We start from the raw sequence: 21,433 nt of genomic DNA on the forward strand, positions 1-21,433 counted from the left end.
TTTTTTTTTTCCTGCTAAAATAGAAGCAAATTAAAATGCTGTCATTACCCTTTCCATGGAGGGAGCGGTGTCCTAAGGCTGCTGGCCATGCAAATGAGACACTGGTGGCTTTCTCAGAGGCCCCTGTTGCAAAAGAAGCACTCACCGTTGTCTGTGTGTGTGCTGGATGAAGAGGCTGAATGGAATAAAGCTCCACGTAGCATGGTCCTCCGTCACAAGAACTCTAACAAGAAGTTTTCCCACCTTTTGATGGAAGTGGTTGTTCCTTTTCAGTGTATATTTGCTGTACGATTTTAGAATTTGAGCTGTTGTGAAGTTTTTAACGTATAATTACTTGCTTTTTCTTTGTAAGCTATACTGAAATTTACTAGCCATTTCTGAGTGAAAATTGTTTTGTACATCATTTTTTTCCAATGTAGAATATTTTTCTTTTTCAAATGAAGATCACTCTATTTGGTCAATAAAATGAGAGATTTTTTTTAAAATATCAAATCTAGCTAGTTTCTGTTTGCCTTTTTTTTTTTTTTTTTTTTTTTTTTTTTTTTTTTTTTTGTTTAATGGTTTAAAAAATAAGTAATGGTATATGGCATTAGAACACCATAATATTTTAATTTCTGGATGAATTATCCCTTCATCTGGCATTAAATTGCCTCATTCGTTATTGGCACGATTTTAGAGAAGACATATTGCCAAAAACATTACCCAAATCATTGGCTTATAAGCTATTTGGTTATTGGTTTCCCATTTTTCATTAACCAGTATTCATATATGCCATTTAAATAGGGTTCATTCTGATTTCATATTGACTCTAAAGCTTACTATTAGTATATTTCATTCATCATTCAGTAAAACTCCAGTGACTGTGTAGAGCTGTCCTCTTTTCTCCTTTAGCGTTTCCAGGTGCCAGCAGTCAAATCCCTCTGTGTCCTTCCAAACAGAGGAAATGCCCTTCCAAGAGAACCCCTCTCCACATACTCATACTCAAACACACACACCCTTTGTCTTTTTTTATTAAAGAGGCCATGGCTACACCGTTCATTGTGATTCGTTTTTCATAGCCTGTCTTTCTTTACCCCAGTAATGTCACCATGACCTAAAAACCATTTCCCCTTAAACTTCCTGTCTCAGGGCTCATTTCATCCAATACAGGCTTTTTATTTTGTTTATATGGCAATCCATTCGTTTCATACAAGGTTCCCTGGCTCAGTGGTTAGCACTGGTGTGTATGGTTTCTATTTTATTTTAAGGTCCAGTTTTTGCTATTTACAAATCATTAACTGACTTTGTCTCAATAAACTCCCAATTTGCTGCTAAGTAAAGGAGTTGTTAACTTTAGGTATTGGGTAGGATTAGCTATGTAGAATGTTTTTTCCAAGGAAGAAAAAAAAGTAAAGGCCCAAACTTTTGAACATTAGTGTATGTTCTACTCTAAAATAGTTTTTCATTTCATACTTGGATTTGGATCTCAAAACATGTTTTAAAAACATTCAGACGTGACGACGAATCTCAGAAATGCTGATCTTGGTGTGCAGCTCACTAGATTTTGTAAGAGAGCCATTTCCGCCGTGACCCCTTTCAGAGCTCCAGCTTTGAGCAGCTTCCTGAGGTGAAGTGGCCTTGAGATGGAAAGCGATTAAGTTAGTCTTCATTCACACTCCTGCCCTCGACCCGTGGACCTGTAGCTGGTCATACGTGTTAGTGCGCTTGTGTTTTATAAGGCTGCTAAACTGATTCAATGCTGTAATCCAGACGGCACACCGTTCTCAGCTGCTTTATGACATGACTTTACTGTCTCGTGTCACACACACTCATAGCAGCTTTATTGTTCTCTGTTCCTCACTCCTCAAGTTTTTTCAAGACGGTCTTTAGCTCGAGCCTCAGATGGAGTGACAGAACAGAGTGATAATTGTTGTAATTGCTGAGGGAATCAAACAGCACAGCGGCGTTGATGTAACGCCCTTCACCATTTCCGTCCTCTCATCTCACTGCCTTTCTCTTTTCCAGTGGCTCATGCTCATGCAGTGCAAGCGTAATCTTTTAATCAGTGATATCGAACTGTGTTATTGTGGTCTATCTAGAGTTTTATTTACCTCCTTCAGTGGTTGAGTGTGAAAACCTGTGGCGATTCCTCCTCATTTTGAGAAGAATTGAGATATTATGCCTTTCTGAAAGGTGCCGTTGTGTGTGAAGGGGCCATTATCTACTAAAGAGCTGTTGGGCTAATGCTTGTTTATACATGTGTAAATGTGTTTATGTGATGAGCAGCCAAAGGTGGAAGATTTATAGGAGCTTCTAGCGCCGAATTGAATGGCTCCCATGACAATCAGGTTGTTGGTTGCCATGGGAGCCTCATCCTGGTCTCTCCTTTGGCCCATTCACACTTGACAGCTGTCATCTCTCTCACACAGACACACACGCGCATGCACAGATTTCCACAAGCCAACCTTCCTCTTCCCCTCCCGTGTTTGATCAACACCATTGCATTCTCTCCTCGTTTCACTCTGCATCTCCTCCTCCTCTCCTTTGATCACGTTTCCCATCCCTTTTCGTCTCCTTCATTCCGGCAGTCTCTTAACTCCCCGTGTGTGCTTGCTCATGGGTATTCCAACTTTTCTAGCTAATTAAAGTGTGTACAGAATGAAGCAAGTGTGTTTCACATTTCAGGTGTGTGAGTGAAGTTCTAGTCCCTGCTGTGGGCCCTGGGGCCGTTCTATCCTCAGGAATCAGCTCTGGGAGTGTAATCCTGCAGTAGCTTACTCCAGCACAATGCCTGACCTCTTCTGGCAGACAGGACACCCTGTCAGCCCAGAGGAGAGGGCCTAATATTCCACGCAACGTCAGCATTCCCCCACCCCACACGGCTCGAGAAGAAGGGCAGGCAGGACAAAATCCTTCTGTAGAGCTTCAAATCGGCTTGATTTTTCTTCTAATAGTGTGTAAAGAAAAGATTACTTGATCACTTTAATTCAGGGTCATAGCAGCAAGAATACTACACAAACTGTTAATGCCCTAGAAATTCAATTAAATGTGCAGGGACTTTTTATTTTATTTATTTTTTAACATTGAACAAATTATTTCGATTTCAGATTTGTTTCAGATGTACATATTACAGTTGGTGATGAAGATTATTTTTGATTTTTAATATATATATATATATATATATTTTTTTTTTTTTTTTTACACAATGCGATATCCACCATGTTACTCTGTCCAAAGTGTATGAGCAGAGTGGGAGCAGGGAGCGGTGTGATTTTGTGGATTTCATTTGCTCCAAGAGTGCTCCATCACAAGTGCAGTTCATGCCAACAACCCGTAACTTAACTGCATATTTAGCAAGAATTCACGTTAAACATATTTAGCTAGTTTGATGAAGTATCAGTCGAATGAGAAAGAATGTGATGGCTATGATGACGACAATGGACATGAGCGGGAAGTTCTAGTACTTAAGGAATTTGTTTCTTCTAGATATAGATATTTTCAGCTGAAAGCATGTTTTAATCAAGTTACTACAACACCTATTCACATGCACTCACTCTCTCAATAATGCATTCAAACAAATTTAGCCTAATACAGTGCTAATTCATCTATCTGATTTCAAATGAGCAGAAATCCTTACGAAAAGTATCGAATGTAGCCTACTGTTATTTTCATCTCAAGCAAAATTTGCATTGCAAAAAGCAGCAATAATACCCTTTTAATGCTGACAACCATGTCATGAGGTAGGAAAAAAGTTTGCACACTACTGTTCCAATAAGTTTCAGTTTCAGTATGAAAAATAACTTTTATATCGATTATATTAACGTCTGATATTTCTGTTCTAGGTATGCACATGTTGCATAAAATTATTTGATGCTAAATATTGTGTTAGTTTACTTTGGAATTTGTTACATTATAGTAGAATATAATCAATAATAGAGAAATTCATAATGCAAATATGATATTAATGTTAATACTGAATAGTGGCACATATCTGAAAGTATTTAGTGATATAGTAGAGAATAGAGTTCATTGGGGTGTGTTTGTAGTAAAGTGTCTGGGTCAATGTGGTTTTGTTATTGTAATGCCTAGAAGTTTGTCACGGATGATTGTTCAATTACTGTTGTCCTGCATAAGTGTATATCTAAGCCTGTAATGGTCTCATAGCTCTCCCTTTAGGCAGAACAAGAGCTGTGTGAAGTCACATTAACAAGATGGCTGACCCAACATTACACATTACTTTCTGATACTTGAAGGCATAAACTTCCAGCAGCACTATTGACTGCAAAAGGCAAAGCTATCAAGGGTAATTGCCAAAAAAGAGAGATCATATGGTCTAAATCATAGCGGTTGTTAATCCAATCCAAATAGTTCTCTGTTCTGAGTCTGTTAGCGATGCAGCGTGCACGATAATAATACAAGTATTAATGGCAAACGCATCGGTCTCTTAAAGTGCTAAACAAAAGAACACCGGTTTCACACAAATGGGTTCGCAAAAAACATGCTCGCGCTTCTGAAAGTCTTCTCATCATCTGTGTTCCAGTCCGCGCCTATAAATGAGTTCTGCACAACTTAAAAAAGAAAATGGAAATAGCTGCAGCTATGCTGACATTTTTGCTCAATTACACTAATGAGAGCATTAGGAGCGTGTGCATTTGTGGCTCCGCCAGCCAGAACTCTGAAATGGAGCTTTTTCACGCCTGAGCAGGGAGCTTCAGAGAAAGCCGTCTTAACTGCAGAGTGCACACTGACAGCAAGATGCTCACTAGGTATGGCCAGAAGAACGACATTGCCCTTTTTTTCTCTCTTTATTGCTTTTCTCCAACGCATTCCTGTGCCAGGATATGGCTGGAATTTGGCCGTCCTGTTCTTTTTCACCTCTTTAAAGTGATTTAGTTAGCTTTGTGTTCATCCCCACAGGTACATTTGCCTCTGAGGCTTTGTCTTTTCTGCACTTCTAACAGGCTGCTAATGGCTGTGTTTGTCATGATCTAGATGCGTTTGCGTGCATCGTGCCAGCAGAATTGGGAGGTGAGCCATGTGCCAGGGCTGCTCGATTCACCCCTGCCGCATGCCAGCGAGATGCCCAACGTTATCCGAGCGTCTTGCGCACACAACTTGCGCCGTCTGCCAGCGTGGCACGCGAAACCTGGCACTGGACGCATCTTGCGCCACGGGCCTGGGGGCTAAGCTCTTGATGTTTATGTTCTGCAGGAGAAGCGTGGAATTTGAGCTAGCACAGGTGTACGGCAAGCCAAGTCTGTGTTCTTACAGAGTTTTGCTGGCCATCTTAAAATGGAAAATGGTGTAAGCATGACCCCTTTCTGGCATAGTCTATGCATCAAGTGCATCTTTTCCATTTCCCAGAAGCCTCTAGGATTGCTGGCTCAGATTTATGCCTGTATTAATCTACTCTATGTATCTGGCACTCCTGGCATCAGCGCTCCCATCTAGAAACGAAGCCGCTGCCGCTCGCCGTGCTGTCACCTGAGCTGATTTAGCAGGTGCTAACCTCCATCAGCCAGGAAATGTCAGGCTGCCCTGGGCTGCATTTGTGCGCCGCTTCCTTCAGGGCAATGCCTGCTGATTAGTGCATGTGCCTTTCAGCGTATTCTGAAATATGACCCACTTCGGAGACGTGGCTCGTGTCAAGCGTATCTACTAGTTTGCCGCACTTTAATTTAATTAGTATGTCACAGGTGAATGTAAACAAGTTAGTACTGATGTTCATCTTAAGTGGCGCCCCCTGTTGGTAACATTTTTCTTTCCTGATAGACATTGGGTTTTAAATGCTTTTCACTCTTTTCATTGACAGGTGCGGTGAGATTTCTCTCTGAACTTTTAAAGTCTGGTAATGCTGATGCAAGGACGCATCGGATGTGTCTTTTTTTCCCTGCAGGATTGCCAAAGGAAGCCTATTTTGAGAGCTGTGGGCAAAGAGACGAACATAAACGTCTTGAGCAGACATTATAGTGTCTGTCGATCACCGGAAGCAAAGTTAGATCACTCGACGGCCATATTGGCAACACCCCAGGGAGCTTTTTTCTCTCTAGCTAATGGGTATAAAGCACAGCTGCTATCCACTTAAGAGAGGAAAGCCCAAAATCTCAAACTTTTAAAGCTGTTTGAATAACATCAAACCAACATAATACGAATTTTCTCTCCTATGTAAAAAACAAAAAACAAAAAAACAACGCAGCTAATCTGTGTTTTGTCAAACGCTACTTTGTTGTTTTTATAGCTGTATTTCTAGAGAAATTGTACTTTAAGGTGGTACACCAGCTTGACACTGTGGCATCTTGTAACTTAATTACCTCTAAAAGGTTAATAGTAATACAGTAATGGTTATATTACTACTCTAAGGTATTGTATTGCATCTTTTGGGGAGTAGATGCAGTGTGATAAAAAAAAAAAAAAAAAAAATCACCATTGGTTGTAGGTAACTTGATGTTTCCAGTATGGCAAATATAGTACATCCATATTGAATTCATACAGACTTAACAGTACATAATTAATTAAGAGTCGAGAGTCGATACTATGCATACTTTTTACGAAACATTAGATTTTTTTTTAATGACAGTAGCAAAAAATGAGTTTTGCTGCTCTCAGCATGTTGACCTGATAAACACTTTCTCTGTTGTTCACATTCTCCATCTTGCATTGTTCTGTGTGTGAGAAACGTTTTTGCGTAGCCTTGCTGTTAAGACTTTATAAAGGATTTGAATACTCATTTGTGACCAATCACGGAAAGTAGGGACACAAGTCGGTTCTGGGGCATTTTGAGTGATTCTAAAAGTGTGGTCTCCAAGCTTTCCAACAATGTGTAACAAATGGAAATCGGATAATATTTGGAGAAGTTGTGGCCATTTGAATGTAGGCACTCAAAAAACCACAAAAAGCAGAAAATAGCCTTTAAAGATCGTGCAGTTCTCACTGCTGCTAGTGACAATGGGGCTCATTTACATCCCATTTAGATAAGCCATACCCCCTGCAGAGCAACGACAGACACAACGGGAAAAATCGGGCGGCATACTATTAATAATAAAGGAGAATGTGCATTGTAAATGTCAGTAATTTTTCTTTTTTGACTTTTATAAAAATGATTTAGAGGCTGAAATATGTGAGTTTTATCTTTTTATAAAAAATCTTTAATCTTTAAAATGTGGGCATCATTTTTAATGTTATTATTTAAATGTTTATGTTAACAAAAAGTACATATCCTAATTCTATTTGTTATTTGCTGGTTTTCTACATAAAACTTGGTGAATTGATTTCATTGTGTAGCATTAGGACTTTTTTAACAGGATTCTGTGATAACCGATGAGCTAACTAATAACAATAGGTAGATATGGGAAGGTCTAAACATGGACTAAACATGAGATAACGTGTATGTGTTCTTAGAATGAACACAAAACGACAAACTTTGATGTTTATGAAAACTCACCCCATAAGAAACAGAAAAGTATTCTTTTAGATCCGAAGTTTGCACTGTGCGTCTGTTTGCCTCTAAATGTTACAGATTTTCCCCATTTCTCTGTCTTTATCCCCATCAAATGTTACTATCGATATAGCCTCTGATATCTTACGGTCCAACTCGTCTGACGCCAGTCCAATACATTCTTCCTCGTCATCTTCGCTCAGTTGTAGATTAGGGATATTATACAGTCTTATTATGCCGCTTTCATCGTCACTCAGATCGTCTTCAGAATCAGTGAGCGCTTGTTTATAAGCATCCGGCTTGTCGAAGAAGTACTTCAAAGCATTTTCGGTGTAACGGCCACGGTTCAGCTCGTCTGCGTTCATCTTTGCGGCGTACATCTTCAACTGAATTTTGATATCAGCTACAGCCGGCCAGAGCGCTGCATACTAAGTAGCCATGTGTCCCTCGGAGGGCGGGGGCAATAACAAAAGAAACAAAAGCCGGCTTATCCAGTATGGAAATACAGACAGACAATGAAACGCCCTACTGCTAGAATCTCCGACAAACTAGCTGATTTCAACCTCAAAATGTACGCTTTTAAATATACCAATACTGCTATCTTAAACACGGAGAGGCTTCTTTGTGATCTCAACTAACAGATTCTGCAAAAAAACGAAAATCAGCAATTTCGAAAAAAAAACGCTGCTTTCTCATTTAGCTCGAAAGTTGTGCTGCCGACTTGTGTCATTGGTTTCCGTGACGGGTCACATTTGTGTTTCTCAAACAATTTCATTTAGACTTTTTTTTTTTTTTTTTTAAAAGCATTTATGCGGGTCCTTTAAAAACTAGAGACTGCCTGTGTGCTCATAAAACCATCTGAGAATTGTATAAATGCTCTCACTGTATCCAGATATATTGGATTTGAATCAATCACCTTGAATACAGCATTTACACTTAAGCAATTATACACAGCATCCTAAATGGTAACAATAAATAAGATAAAATGATCATTAAAGCTTTTATAGAACTACAAATCCCATAATGCACCAGCCTGGTTAATATTCCCCCATCCATTGCATTCTCAATCATTGATATGTAAAAAAATGTGGCAATTAATTTGGCACGCATAGCCTGTTGGTAAAAATATTCAGAGGAATGGTAGTTTTGTTTTTAAAGACCCAGATTTCATAGATTTGTTCATAGCAACAAATAAACGTAAAATCTAAGACCGCATTCCAAACGGCCAGTATTTTTACATGCTCCTTTTTTCACCTTCTACCCCCTTCTTTTCTTATCCTTCTTTTTTTGCCTGTAACCATGAGCTTATGCCACTTTTACATTCTGAATCAGGAGGAGTTTGATAACTACTGTCTTGGGCATCCACATTGTTTAATTTCACCTTTTTTAAAGTCGCTGGAGCAATGTCAGTCATCGGGAAAAAAAATTCAAAGTGCACCAAATGGAGTCATTTTGCTGCAGTACTTGTGTTCAACCCAGCATCCTGCATCTGAAGCACATGCCCTCTGGGTCACGTTTTAAACATGTTGAGGACGGAGGGGGCACAATTCTTCCTCAAGCTACTGCCATTTGCATGAAGTTAAAATGGAACAGGCTGGCACAAAAAAACCCATACGACACCAGAGGAATGTGAAATGGCACCAAAGAGATATGCAAATGTGCCATGGAGAGCGGCCTATAAACCTCAGATAGATTTCTACTTTAAACACTCACCAAGGGCTGTGCTGGTGTGTGCGTGCTGACAGTTTTACTACCTGCGTTGTCTACCGAGAACCCTTGTTCTGTGTTTTTGGTCTTCAAGCACACATAATGATTTTTATGGTGGTCTTTATGCGAAGTGAGTATTATTTGTCCGAGGAGTCACTTGATTTGCGACTGTGTGAAGATATAGAGCGTCTATGCCTTTGTGTTTGCTTCTTTTAAGTGCTAGTGTGCTTTAGTATGCCAGCTTGGAGTTTAACAAACGGTGAGACAGAATCTGTGAACACCGGCCATTTACCGTAGTCGGTGGCATCTGAATTAATGATGGGTGACTTGGTACCCCAGCACTGCTTTCCCGGTGTTTACTTCATGGTTAATTGGACCCTCTTCTCCCCCTTTATGGGCGAGGGTACAAACAGAACAAAACCTAACAACACGGTGAATAACTGTGCTGTCATTCATTTAGTGGCCTTCAGTTGCCTTCATAAAGCCACTTCTTTTATTTTCGGCCAAAACTGAGGCCCAGACAGAAGTGCAGCCAGTTAACATCTGTTCAGGAACTCTCTTTGGACCGCCAACGAGAAGGTCAGACAATGACAAATGCTCTATTAGCTTTTGCAAAAGGTCTGTTTTGGCAAATAATGTAAGAATGTGCAAATATTTCCTTACAAACCAAAGCAAACTAAGCAGTATTCATGTACAAGGCAGATTATAAATATACATGGATTGTTAGAAGTGACAACTTGTGTTCCTGTAGCTCAACTAGGATGACGTTAGCAATGCCAAGGTCATGAGTTGCATGGGCTGAAAAAACTATCTTAAAGTAGAGCTGATGTTTTGTTTTTTTTATATTATTATTATTATTCAAAATCAAAAAGAAATGAATATATAATATACTTTTGTTGATGATGCTGTTTATAGATTTTGGAGCTGATACTATCACTACAGTTCACTTTCAAAACTTTTGGCACAAGATGTAAGAACTTATTTTATAAACAACATTTTAACCGAATCTATGATTCTCAAATTAATGATTCTTTTAAAACAAGTATTATTATTTTTACTTAAGCATGATCAGAGTAGTCAAGATTAACTCAATGGCTATTATGAGTTGGTTCTTATAGTTTAAAGCATACATTTTGCGGTTATGTCATGCCTAAGATTTGCAGCATTTATACAAACTAACAAAATAAAAAAATGGTGCCACTTTTTTTTTTTTTTTGTATTCGAACTATAGTAATACAGAGTGTAGTTAAATAATAGTTATTGGATCAAATTGCAGTCTCTTAGACTTTATAATAATTTAAACATTCTTGCCAAAATACTTTTTAAAGTGTATCATAGAATTTCTTTTTTCTCAATATGTCTTTAAAATCACTTAAGATTAATGAAACTGGAATTAAGTTATTTACAGTTCCTGTCTTTAGCCAAGTAGAGATTAGGCCTGATATTAGCCATTTGATCGGCCTTGGCTTTCACTTTTAATTACCCTAATAAATAGAACACATCTCTTATGTATGGGGGACAGAAATAAACTGTTAATGACCCTTTTAAGCACCAGAAATGAGCCCAAACAGTAGATGATCTTGGATTCATACCCTCTCTGTGAGGTATAACCAGGTTTCTGACTCCATCTGATCCCTCATTTTGGGTTGATCCATCACTGGCCTAACTACCTACATTCTTTCTGTACCTTCCCTCAAATTTTACCCCTACACTGTTATAGTCCTGTCATCATAGCCGTAACCTTCCTCTCTTCTGCTCTAGTTGGTACTCTTGCCACATGCTTTCACTCTAAGATCCCTCTCCTCTCTTTCGTACTGCTGCATCTTTGCACTTTCTAGTCCTTTGCTTTCTAAATGTCATTCTCATTTGATTCACACGTTTGCTTGTTTACGTATATGCAATATATGCTCGTGATTGTTGAAACGTTTTCACCGACCTAACCCCCCACTTCTCTTCCATGTCATTTCTTATCAGCAACCTCTCTATTATTCCCACTTGTGTTTGAGCAGATATGTTATTGTAAATGTCCGCCTCATGAGCCACACTGCAGTCTGGTTTGGTGAATGCGGATCGCTTTTTCTCATCAGTGGGCTGAAGAGCATGAAGGGTCCTCAAACCCCTTCGGCAGAATGTGGCCTCTTCCTTTATTCTCTTTCTCTGCTCTTATATCCTGCTCGCTCAAGAATATACAATGCTCCATTAAAACCAGACTGGCAATTATAGCTCTGACGTTCAGCTGCATAAACAGCGCTCACTGACTGTAATTGCAGTTTTTAAAGTTATTGCGGCAACAAAGGCTTTGTTTGTGAAGACACCAGAACAAAGGTTATAAGCTGTAAAATATGTTGTGATTAAAATGGTACTCTACCTGAATATATTTGTGTAAAAAAAAAAACACCACACACTTTAAGGGCAGCAGTTACTAATGTGTTATGTTTTAATACTTTTTCATACCCATAGTAACTGTGCAGAAACAAATTCAAATGTACTCCTCAACCTACAGTGTTTGGCCAAACAGTGAGAGATTGAAATCAGGATTATTTGAGGGGAAAATCATTAATACTTGATTTCATTTGGTGCCCCTAGTGGTGCTGAAATTTCTCACTTCCCCATTAAGATCTGCTCAAGTGACCATCTGTAGCTCATAATTTTGCTTTTAATGTTTGACATCAGTTGTTTGAATTAAAATGGTTATATAGTTATATCTTACAGCTCTGTAATTAACCACAATTCCCCAAACTACCACTGAATCGAGGTCTGTGCTGCAAACATACCCTACACTTTGACAGACAGCCTAAATTAATGACAAAAACATTGTATACAGAAATACTTCTCCTGTTGACTTTTTTTTTTTTTTAAAAGCGCAGATACAAAGAGCGTGAGACTGGTCTTAACTGGGGCGCTGCACAGCCTAAAGCCAGATTCATTTTTGTTTTGTGTGTGTGCGTGCTTGCATTTTTGTCTAGGCGTACAGTGGGTACTGGGTCTCACTGTGGCCAGATGTCCCAACTTTATGTGAGGGATGTGTCTGTGTGAGCTGGATCAATTATCATGTAATCAGCTTAAATCTCCTAGACAGCCTGTATGCACTCAGCCAATATGCCCTGCAATGCAAACATGTTATTTTATTACCCTCTAATATACCATCAATTTATGACCTCATTTTTTTCTACTGTTCCTTATTTCTTATTATTGCATTTCAATTAGCCATGGTAAAAAGCACTTGCTGACACTTAAACAAGCCTTTCTGAACAAGTGAGAGGAACACAATAATGTACACGTCGCAGTCAAACCTTAAAAGCCTGTGCGATATGTCATGACGCACCTCTTACGACCATACAGAATCTGCTTGATTTATGAAAACTTCCCGTCCATGTGGTGTCAAAGTCTAATGCATTGGATTGCAACGTGCAGAGGAAATTGCTGGTAAAAAAAAAAAAAAAAAATCCTGAATTTATCAAGACAATTTTTGTGCGTCATGTTTTATGTACACGCATCGCTCAGTTCTAGTAAAAACATTGTTAGAAATGGATGCTTCAATCCGAATGTTTTTCAGATTGCTTAACCACTTATTTTTAACCAGACTGTTCTTAAGTGCTAAAGGGGAAGGCAGGCCAGCTTTTTTTGTGCAGACCTCACCATTTTAATATATTTTGAAGCCTTCCGCAGGCATTAATTGTCCAGACGACAACAACGTGCAACAACCTCATTATCATGTTTACCTGACGCTAATAGCAGAACTTTGGAAATAATGCAGTGAAATATGTAAGTTTTTAAACAAGCCATCTCTTGTGATGTAAAATAGCATATCACCAATAAATTATATGTAAGCTCAGTTAAGCCAATGCAGCACTGAAAAGCATACAAAGTAAAAAGAAAAAGGGAGAAAAGCAGCCTCTGCCCAGCCTTTAGACTTAAGCGGCAACCAGCACTCCGAGGGTTAAAGCAGAACTGCAGTGAGCTCTACTGCAGTGTCTAAAGCATTTGGCTGATTGCAACAGTACATCAAGAGAGAGAAAAAAAATTAATGGTTCTTCTTTTTTCTTTTCTTCCAAAAATCCTTTTATTGCATTTGTAACATTTGGCACAGTACAAATTTATGGTGCTTTTACAAGATAAACCTGCAAAGATCAACACTGACCTTTTACTGTTCTGTTTTTTAAAAGAAAGACTTCTCAGTATAAATGTTTTTTTTTCTTTTTTGTATTTTTCCACTGCATTCTCTGTAGCGTTGTTTAGAAATCACACAGAATGCCCTTTTAAACAAGACTACCCTCATATCTTAAATTCTGTAAAGCGTCTTAAAACAACTCATCTTTTAAATAGGAGTTATAAGTTAAAAAATAATTTCAATTTTTTTTTTATATAATCTGCTTTTCTATTACCAGCCCATGGTAGTTTCAGTTTTTCCATATATATTTATTTATAAGCATGTACAACAACAATCAGTCTTTAAGAATTGCACTCTGTACAAAAAAAAGTGGTTCCTGTCTTTTTTTTTTCTCATCTTTTGTGCATTATATTGCATGTTTTAATGCTCATGTGAGGGTGGGCCTATAGGGAGAGAGAGAGTCATTTTGACTGAGGTTCGGATTTGTTGTGGGCCAGACTATATCTGAGTCTCTTGTACTTTCTCCTTGGTGTGAGTTTTTTTAACACGGTCCTCAGGAGAATCTGTGATAGCACTGGGCAAGGTTCGAGGCAAAGAATTTCCAATGCTGTTGCTTTCTGTCCATTTGGCACCATGGCCCGGTGGCTTGTAAGTGTTGTATTTGGGTTTCAAGGTGCTGTAGTCGATCTTATGTGGGCTGTTGTCCACGTTTTGAGGACTGTAATCCATTTTGTATTTGTGAGGGCTGAAGTCACAACTGACGTATTCTTTTTTGAGGGAGCTGAACTCTGACTTGAAAGCATTGAAGTCAGGTTTAAAAAAGCTGCTGTCTGTCTTGAAGGGGTTGCAATCAGATTTGAGCTTGGGCATATTGTAGTTCGTTTTGGATTTTGGAACACCGTAGTCTGGTTTGAATGGACTGAAGTCTGGTTTAGGAGTATGAGATTTGTATTCAGGTTTTTGAGAACTATATCCATGTTTGTAGGGGCTCTGCTCATCTTTTTTGTGTACGTAATAATCTGGCAATGACTTGTGTGTACAGTCCGTCATTTTGTAAGAGATGTGTTCCAAAGTAGGTTGGTGCATATAGTTTGTTTTAGGTTTGTAGGTGTTGTAGTCTGATTTATGTATGTGGATGCCGAAATCATCCTTTGCTTTATGGGTACTGCATTCTAGTTTTGGTTTGTAGCCATAATCAGATTTGTGGGTGTTGTAGTCCAGTTTGTAAATAATGTTATGATCCCTTATCTCTGGTAGAGTCCGTCCCCCCTCCTCTGCCATATTGGCAGCAGATGCCGGTGCTTCCTCTACCTGAATAATCTCCACACTTCTGTCTGCATCCACTGTGCTCCTCTGCTGATGCCGCTTTCGTAGTTTATAAAATACAATTAACATGATTGCTGCTAGCAAGGTTACTGCCACAAAACAACCGATAATGATCTTTGTTGTCTTCATCACCTCATCCAGACTGGTACTGGCTGGGTTGGGCGGTTTTCCTGTCGTCGATTTTGAGCCAGGTACAACAGATGGGCGATTTCGTGGAGTGTCGGTACTCTGGAGCAGTACTGTCGGTGTAGAGATGAAAACTGGCTGAAAGACGGATGGTGAGGCCGTCGTAGTGGTGCTATCACCTGCTGTAGTCGTGGTGGATTTAGGCTTGGGCATTTCATTTCCGGGGCTCAGCACCTCCACTGTGACTGTGGTTAAGTAGCTGAGGTTGGACGTGTTGAGCTCAGCAGCACTTACGTTTAGATAGGCCGAAGCATTGGAATTTCCAGCCGCGTTGGACACCATGCAGGTATACATGCCCGTGTCACCTGCTAGCACGTTTGAAAAGTTCAGAGTCCCGTCATTCAGCACGGTTATCCGTGGGTGGCTTGATGCGTGAGTTAGAACTGTCCCGTTCGGTAGGAGCCATCGCACAGCAGACATTGCTGCTGTTCGACATCGCAGTTCTGCCACACGTTCCCCAGAAATATTCAGGTCTCTTGGAGCATCTGAGATAAAAGGAGCGGAGCACTGCATTGCCCCTGTATCACCTCGGTCCAGCTCAACCAACTGGCGGCCTCTCATGTGTGCAGGAGAGTGACAACGCCCACAGCATGTAGAGTTCGTCGGTATGTACTCGCGTAGCCAGCGTGCTAGCCAGAGTGAGTCGCAGCCACAGTTCCAGGGATTGTGGTGGAGGTGAATTTCCACCAGGAATTTCAGTGGTGTAAAGAGGTCATGGGGCAGTGAGCTTAGATTGTTATGGGCCAAATTCAGCTCCACCAAAGAGGCCAGGTCATCAAATGCATTTCGCTCAATTAGCCCTATTTGAGAGTTCATGATCCATAATTTTTTGAGTGAAGATAGTCCTCTGAATGAACCTGGTTTAATCTCAGGAAAGAGGTTCTCAGAGATTTCTAGATCCTCGAGCCCAACCAGAGGCGTCAGGTTGGGCATCTCCCCTCTAATATTGCACATCCCCAGATTGAGGTACTTGAGGTTGACTAGACCTTCAAAGGCCCCATCTGAGATGTACTCCAGTTTCTTCAGTTCACCCAGGTCCAATCTCATTAGGGATGGCACTCGGTTAAATGCATATGATGGGATGCTTTCAATGGGGTTATTTCTCAGCCACAGCTCCCGCAGCTTGGACAGATACTCAAATGCCCCACTTGGCACCACTGTCAACCGGTTATCAAATAGTTCCAGTGTATTGAGATTAGTCAGTCCACTGAAGGCACCCACTTCAATCTGTCTAATTGCATTGCGGCCCAGCTGCAGTATCTCCAGGTGATGGAGATTGCGGAAAGAGTCGGCCTGCACAGCCTCGATGGCATTTTCCATCAGGTTTAGGTGTCGGGTGTTGCTGGGTATACCTGGTGGTACACGAGTGAGCCCACGCCTAGTGCACACCACCTTGCTGAGCTGGTTGTTGCAGGAGCAATCAGTCGGGCAGCCCTGGGGCCCTGCCGCGGCCGCCACCTCCATGCACGGTTGAACCATGAGGAACAGGACACAGAGCAGGGCGGCTTTCCTGGCTCGACGCACAGCTACCCGCCCCAGGAGACTCATGATGTGGCACATTCATAATTCAGCATCGTCTGGGGGGTGGGGTTGTGGGGTGATGATGGTGGTTGGGGAGAGGGGGGTAGTAAGTGGGGGGAAGGGGTGGGGTTCACCTCTGACTAATGAAGCCCTACCCTGGGTTAAACAACACTCTAGATTGTTTTTCCATTTACTGAACTGGAGGCTAAACGTTCAGTGACAAGTACTTGAGTAAAAATGGAGAACTGAAAAGCCAAGGAGTAATGAATCAAATAAAATGAGGGGATATATTTTATGTATAAAAAAGGGTTGGAAAGGCTCAACACCTACCTCAAAGGTTTTACACGTCCAATTTTTGCAATCACAAAATAGATTTTTTTCCCCTCAAATTCCTATATTCCCACGACAAGCAACATCTTCTCTTTTTTTCATTTGTCAGAAAACAAGAGATGAATGCCAAAATGGCCCCTAATAAATCCACAGAGGAGCATCCGAGGAGACGTTTAGCAGCTCTGCAGGGCTTCAGAGCTTCAGGCAAAAGTACCACTCCAGTTTGGCTCCTATAGGAGCGCTCGCTCTCAAACTATCCACAGATGCTTGTCCTTGGATACCTCCACTTGATGCTGCTACCAAATGCCTGTGTCTTCATAGAGGACTGCTCACACATGCTAAACCAGAGTAGGGGGAGGAAAAAAAGGGAGGGGTAGTTAGAGTGGGGAAAGAGAAAGGAATAAGAATGACAAATCCAGTCTATTCAAATGTTCTCCTATTCTTTTGTTTAAAGAGTAATAAAAGTGCCCCTCCAATGTTTCCACTCACTTTACTTTGTCCGTCTCCTCTCTCAGTATGTTTTGTCTGCTCGATTTGTCAGCTCCTTGTCCACCTGAAAAGACGGTGACACTGCGGTCATTAGCGCATTTCTTTTAAGTGGCTCCGTGTTCTTTCCCCGTGCACTCACGCTTGCACGCTGCGAAGGCTGCAGGGTTCTTTCTACATGCTTCCTGATAATCCTTAAATTTTTCTGTAAGAAGTTGATGACAAGAGTCCAGGGAAGGTATAAAGGGGGGTACCAGTGCAGAGGCAGCTCCGTAAGAAGGCTCGTTCACTGTAGAGCGATCGCTCTCTCTCTGCCTCGTTCTCCTTCGCTCTCTCCCGCTTTCGAGCGTGCGCTCTCTCTCTCCCTGGAATGAGAGAAAAAAGAGAGAGCGTTTCTCCCCCCTGTCTGTGACGTTGTGTTGATCAGAGAAGTAACCGTATAGCGCTGCAGTGCCCTGAGCTCAGTGCAGAGTTGGAGCTCTCACTATTGTCAGCTGCACAGCTGTCCTGCTCGAGCTGGTGGATGAGCGCTAAGGCTTGGGAATAGGGGCTCCCCATGCCAACATCTTCGCTTGCTCCCTCCTTTCTGTCCTTTTTATTTTGAACCTCACTAGCCCTGGGTTAGTCCACCTTCCTCCCTCTGTGCTCCGATGTTTTTTTGCTATGTTCCGTGGTGCAGTAACAGGCACCCGGGATGCAGGCTTACATGCCTGCTCTTCTTTTTGTCCTTCAGTGGAAACGTGAATGTACTGCTGACGCATCACACTCCAAGCAGTGCATTGGTTTGATGCATTGGTTTTAGTACGTCTGTGTCCGCCCCCTCCCCTCTCTCTCTCTCTCTCTCTCTCTCTCTCCTTCCCGCTCATGTGTGCTCTTTCCCTCTCCCCTCTCCCGCTCATGTGCTCTCTCTTTCTTGCTTTCCTCTCCCCTCTCTCGCTCATGTGCTCTCTTTCTCCTCTCCCGCTCATGTGCTCTCTCTCTCTCTCTCTCTCTCTCTCTCGCTCTCTCTCACCTCTGTTTTTTCCCTCTCTCTTCAAGGTTTGGGTATTTTGTAGATCTGTTTAGTGTTCTGCAAGTGAACCGCTGCGATTTGCACCCGTTTGCTTCTTTCTCTCAGATAAACACCATCCGATTGATGAATGATTTTTCTTTGTCCTCCACATTCCCAGCTGGGACCCCCCTACCCTCAAGTTGATGTGATGAGGTGGAGTGATTTGTGTGGTCTAACCCAACACTTAGTCAGTGAGACTTCTGTTGACTGAACCTCGTGTGAGCGCATGCCAATGCTGTTTGACCGGTGTGCTTAGTCCTCAGGGAGTCATGGGAGGAGTACTGGACAGCTCAGCGTGTGTGCTGCCAAAGGCTGTTGCTCTCTTTAGATGGATTAAGCCGCCTCTGGATGCGGTAGAGGGAGTCTCTGGACTGTGGAAAGCTGGGCCTGTGGTGTTGGGACACTTTCTTTCTCTCTCTCTCTCTCTCTCTCTCTCTCTCTCTCTCTCTCTCTCTCTCTCTCTCTCTCTCTCTCCCCGTCATGCAGTGGGAGCTAAGATGGTCCCTGTTTGAAGAGAATAGGGCTCACCATTTTAAACCATTTCCTATACAAACAGAGCTGCTAAGCAGTGCTCTTTTTAAAGCATGCAGCTGTAATCACTCTCTCAAACCTTGGGCATGTTGGCTTTCGACCAGTGTTAGCCAGCAGGTGAAAGGTACTTTTAAAGAGGTGCTTGCATCTCACACTTGTAACAGCAGATGTCTTCGAATTGAACAGCAGTGCTAAACAACACAGTACCCTGGGCAACTGATGGCTGGCATTTTGACACGCCACTGTGTATGTGTGACAGTGAGAGTGTGATTGTGAATGTCTTTGTGAATGACACTCATAGCTTGTGGTAGCGAAATAGGACACATTGAGGGATTTGTGACCCAGTTGCAGAAAACGTCCACACGTTTCTGTAGACATTATTTAAATGCATATATACATGTGACCCTCGGGCTAATCCTCTAGTGAATTATGACCTATGTGTGCTTGAGTGTGTAATGTATATTTATTTTGTGTCCATGGACTACAAACTTCTGAGTGTGTCACTGCGGGTGGCCATTGGCAGGCCTCCACCATCATTTGGGCCATTCCACTCTCTCGCTGTGACGCTGACCCAGAACACCACGCGTGTAGTGGGGACACCCAACCCCCACCCCTTCAAACCCCAGGCTTTCTGGAATGATCTTATGCTGGCAGAGAGGGCCCAGCTTGTCAGCTCAACCCGCCTTAGGCTGAAGGACACAGGGAGAGGTCTGCTCTGTATCGGCACCAGCGACCCAGTTTGGCGGGTTGGGTCTTGTCAGTAAGTGGGCAAGCAAGGGCAGGATGGCTGCCTCAGGGCTTGCCATTCTATCTGGGATATAGGGCCTGCTGCATGTAGGTCAGCCTGCTTCCCTAGTCCAATTCACTGGAGACGACCAATACCATCCCAGAGATATAAGCACTTACTGTACAGTATTCTTTCAGAGCATATGTACAGAAATTGGGAAAATGTGGCAAAATTTTAGTTAATTTATTTGTGGCATTCCGCTACATTTAACCCACGATTTAAAAATAAAGCTGTGCAAAAAAATATGACCTGATTTCATTGGTTGATTTCCATAAATCAGGCAGCGCCCTAGAGACACACTTGAATGTTACACATATGTGCAGTTTAAGCAACCAGTAATATTGCACCTGATTTGTTTGTAGATAGATAGATAGATATAGATATCCATAGTAAGTGGACACACTGTCTGAAACGCATGCTCTATCCACCTTTGTTGACCAAACCTTTAGATTTTTTTTCATTATTTCTCTCATGCTCTGAATCAATCAGCCTAAGGCAGGTGGAAATGCTGTCATTTCAGCTAACACTTGTGACCTTGAGTGAGGAGGGGTGACCAGACACTTACTTTCAATTCCATTTCAATTTCCAGGAATTAATTCTAAAAGAGATTACAGCCACCACAGTAACCTGAGCTCTCTGTCCCATATCGTTCACATATTTTCCAACCGTGAACCGCTGCTAGAAAACACATGCAGCAAGATTTAGAGGTTTATCATTTAACCGTTATCTTGTCTTCCGTTTCATCTGCTCTCATCATTTCATATGTTCTTGTTTTCTGCTCTCTGCTCCATGCCTCTATTTCCTTTCCACAATACCCCCATTCTATTTTAACCGTCTGTAATATAATATTTAAGGGACATTGGATGGTTAATGATATTTGTCTTGGTTGTTCTTCCTGTGATGGATTGGCTGAGCTCAAGAGAGCGTGTCTTCCCTTCTGCCTTTTGCTCCAGGACTCTTGTAATGGTTATTGTTTGGAAACTGATGACCTTGATTAGACCTCTGTCTATTAGAATGTTCCAACCCAGATTAAGAGTATGCCATTATTTTAAAGGTGTAGTTCACACAAAAAGCAAGTCTAGTCATGTACTCACTTTATTGTTGTTCCAAACCTACATGACTTTATTCCGAAGAGTACAAAATGATCAATTTGAAGACTGTGGTGATCATGAAATCACAAGGTTGACTGAAGTATTCAAACTTTGCTCCACATAGCTCCACAAAGAAAATGGTCCCTATGACTTTTTTTGGTCCAATGGTCCATATGACAGCTACTGATCTTCTGGAAAACATGCAACAACGTTGTGTAAGAAACACAGCTCTCCTTTTTGCACGTATATTTGAAAATAGTATAATAGCCCATAAATTACTCATAATGAGCCTTTCAGTCAGGTTTGTGGGAAGAGTTACAAGAGAGAATGTGAGGACAAAATAAATGTATATAATTTTATGTTTGTAGTTTATTTAGAATATATTTAATTATCCCACAACATAATATTCACTTTTTTGCATCATTACTCCAGTCACACAATCCTTCAGAAATCCTTTTAACAATCTGATTTTCCCAAAAAAAAAAAAAAAATCCATTATTATTATTATTATTATTATTATTATTATTATTAATGTTGAAAAGAGCTGGGAATATTTTTTCAGGTTTTTGGGGGGATAAATTGAAAGAACAGCATTGTTACATTTGTTACATTTATATTATTTACATCAAGCTTTTGAATGTTTCACTTGATTATACATTTAGTCAGGAATTATAGTTTGGAAAAAGTTTAACTGGTAAAAAGTTTACACATTATGTGAAAACTAGTACAAGTATATAAATAGAGACTTGTTTAAAGCGCTTTATTCTGTTGCTCCGAGGAAATCTCAAATCCTGAGTTAAAACGCATTACATATTTTTGGGGTGAATTATGTCTTATTCCTCATCGCGAAGCAAATAGTAAAATAAAAAAACTTGAACAGTCTCGCTGCTTT

The 21,433-nt window shown here is 41.0% G+C and overlaps 2 protein-coding genes across 2 annotated transcripts in view; one reads left to right on the plus strand and one right to left on the minus strand.

The window, feature by feature from the left end:
* The window catches only part of LOC127956930 (staphylococcal nuclease domain-containing protein 1), a 152,018-nt gene that overhangs the window by 65,075 nt on the left and 65,510 nt on the right, over positions 1 to 21,433 (plus strand). The window lies entirely within an intron of this gene.
* On the minus strand, positions 1,099 to 21,009 carry LOC127956931 (leucine-rich repeat-containing protein 4). The gene is made up of 2 exons (XM_052555245.1): positions 17,085 to 21,009; positions 1,099 to 16,933 (listed from the first exon to the last, which is right to left on the minus strand). The coding sequence occupies exon 2, from the start codon at positions 16,302 to 16,304 to the stop codon at positions 13,731 to 13,733; it is 2,574 nt and encodes an 857-aa protein (XP_052411205.1). The 5' UTR covers positions 16,305 to 16,933; positions 17,085 to 21,009; the 3' UTR covers positions 1,099 to 13,730.

The sequence above is a fragment of the Carassius gibelio genome, chromosome B4 (genome assembly GCF_023724105.1).
Source record: "Carassius gibelio isolate Cgi1373 ecotype wild population from Czech Republic chromosome B4, carGib1.2-hapl.c, whole genome shotgun sequence".
In the NCBI taxonomy this organism is placed as follows: Eukaryota; Metazoa; Chordata; class Actinopteri; order Cypriniformes; family Cyprinidae; genus Carassius; species Carassius gibelio.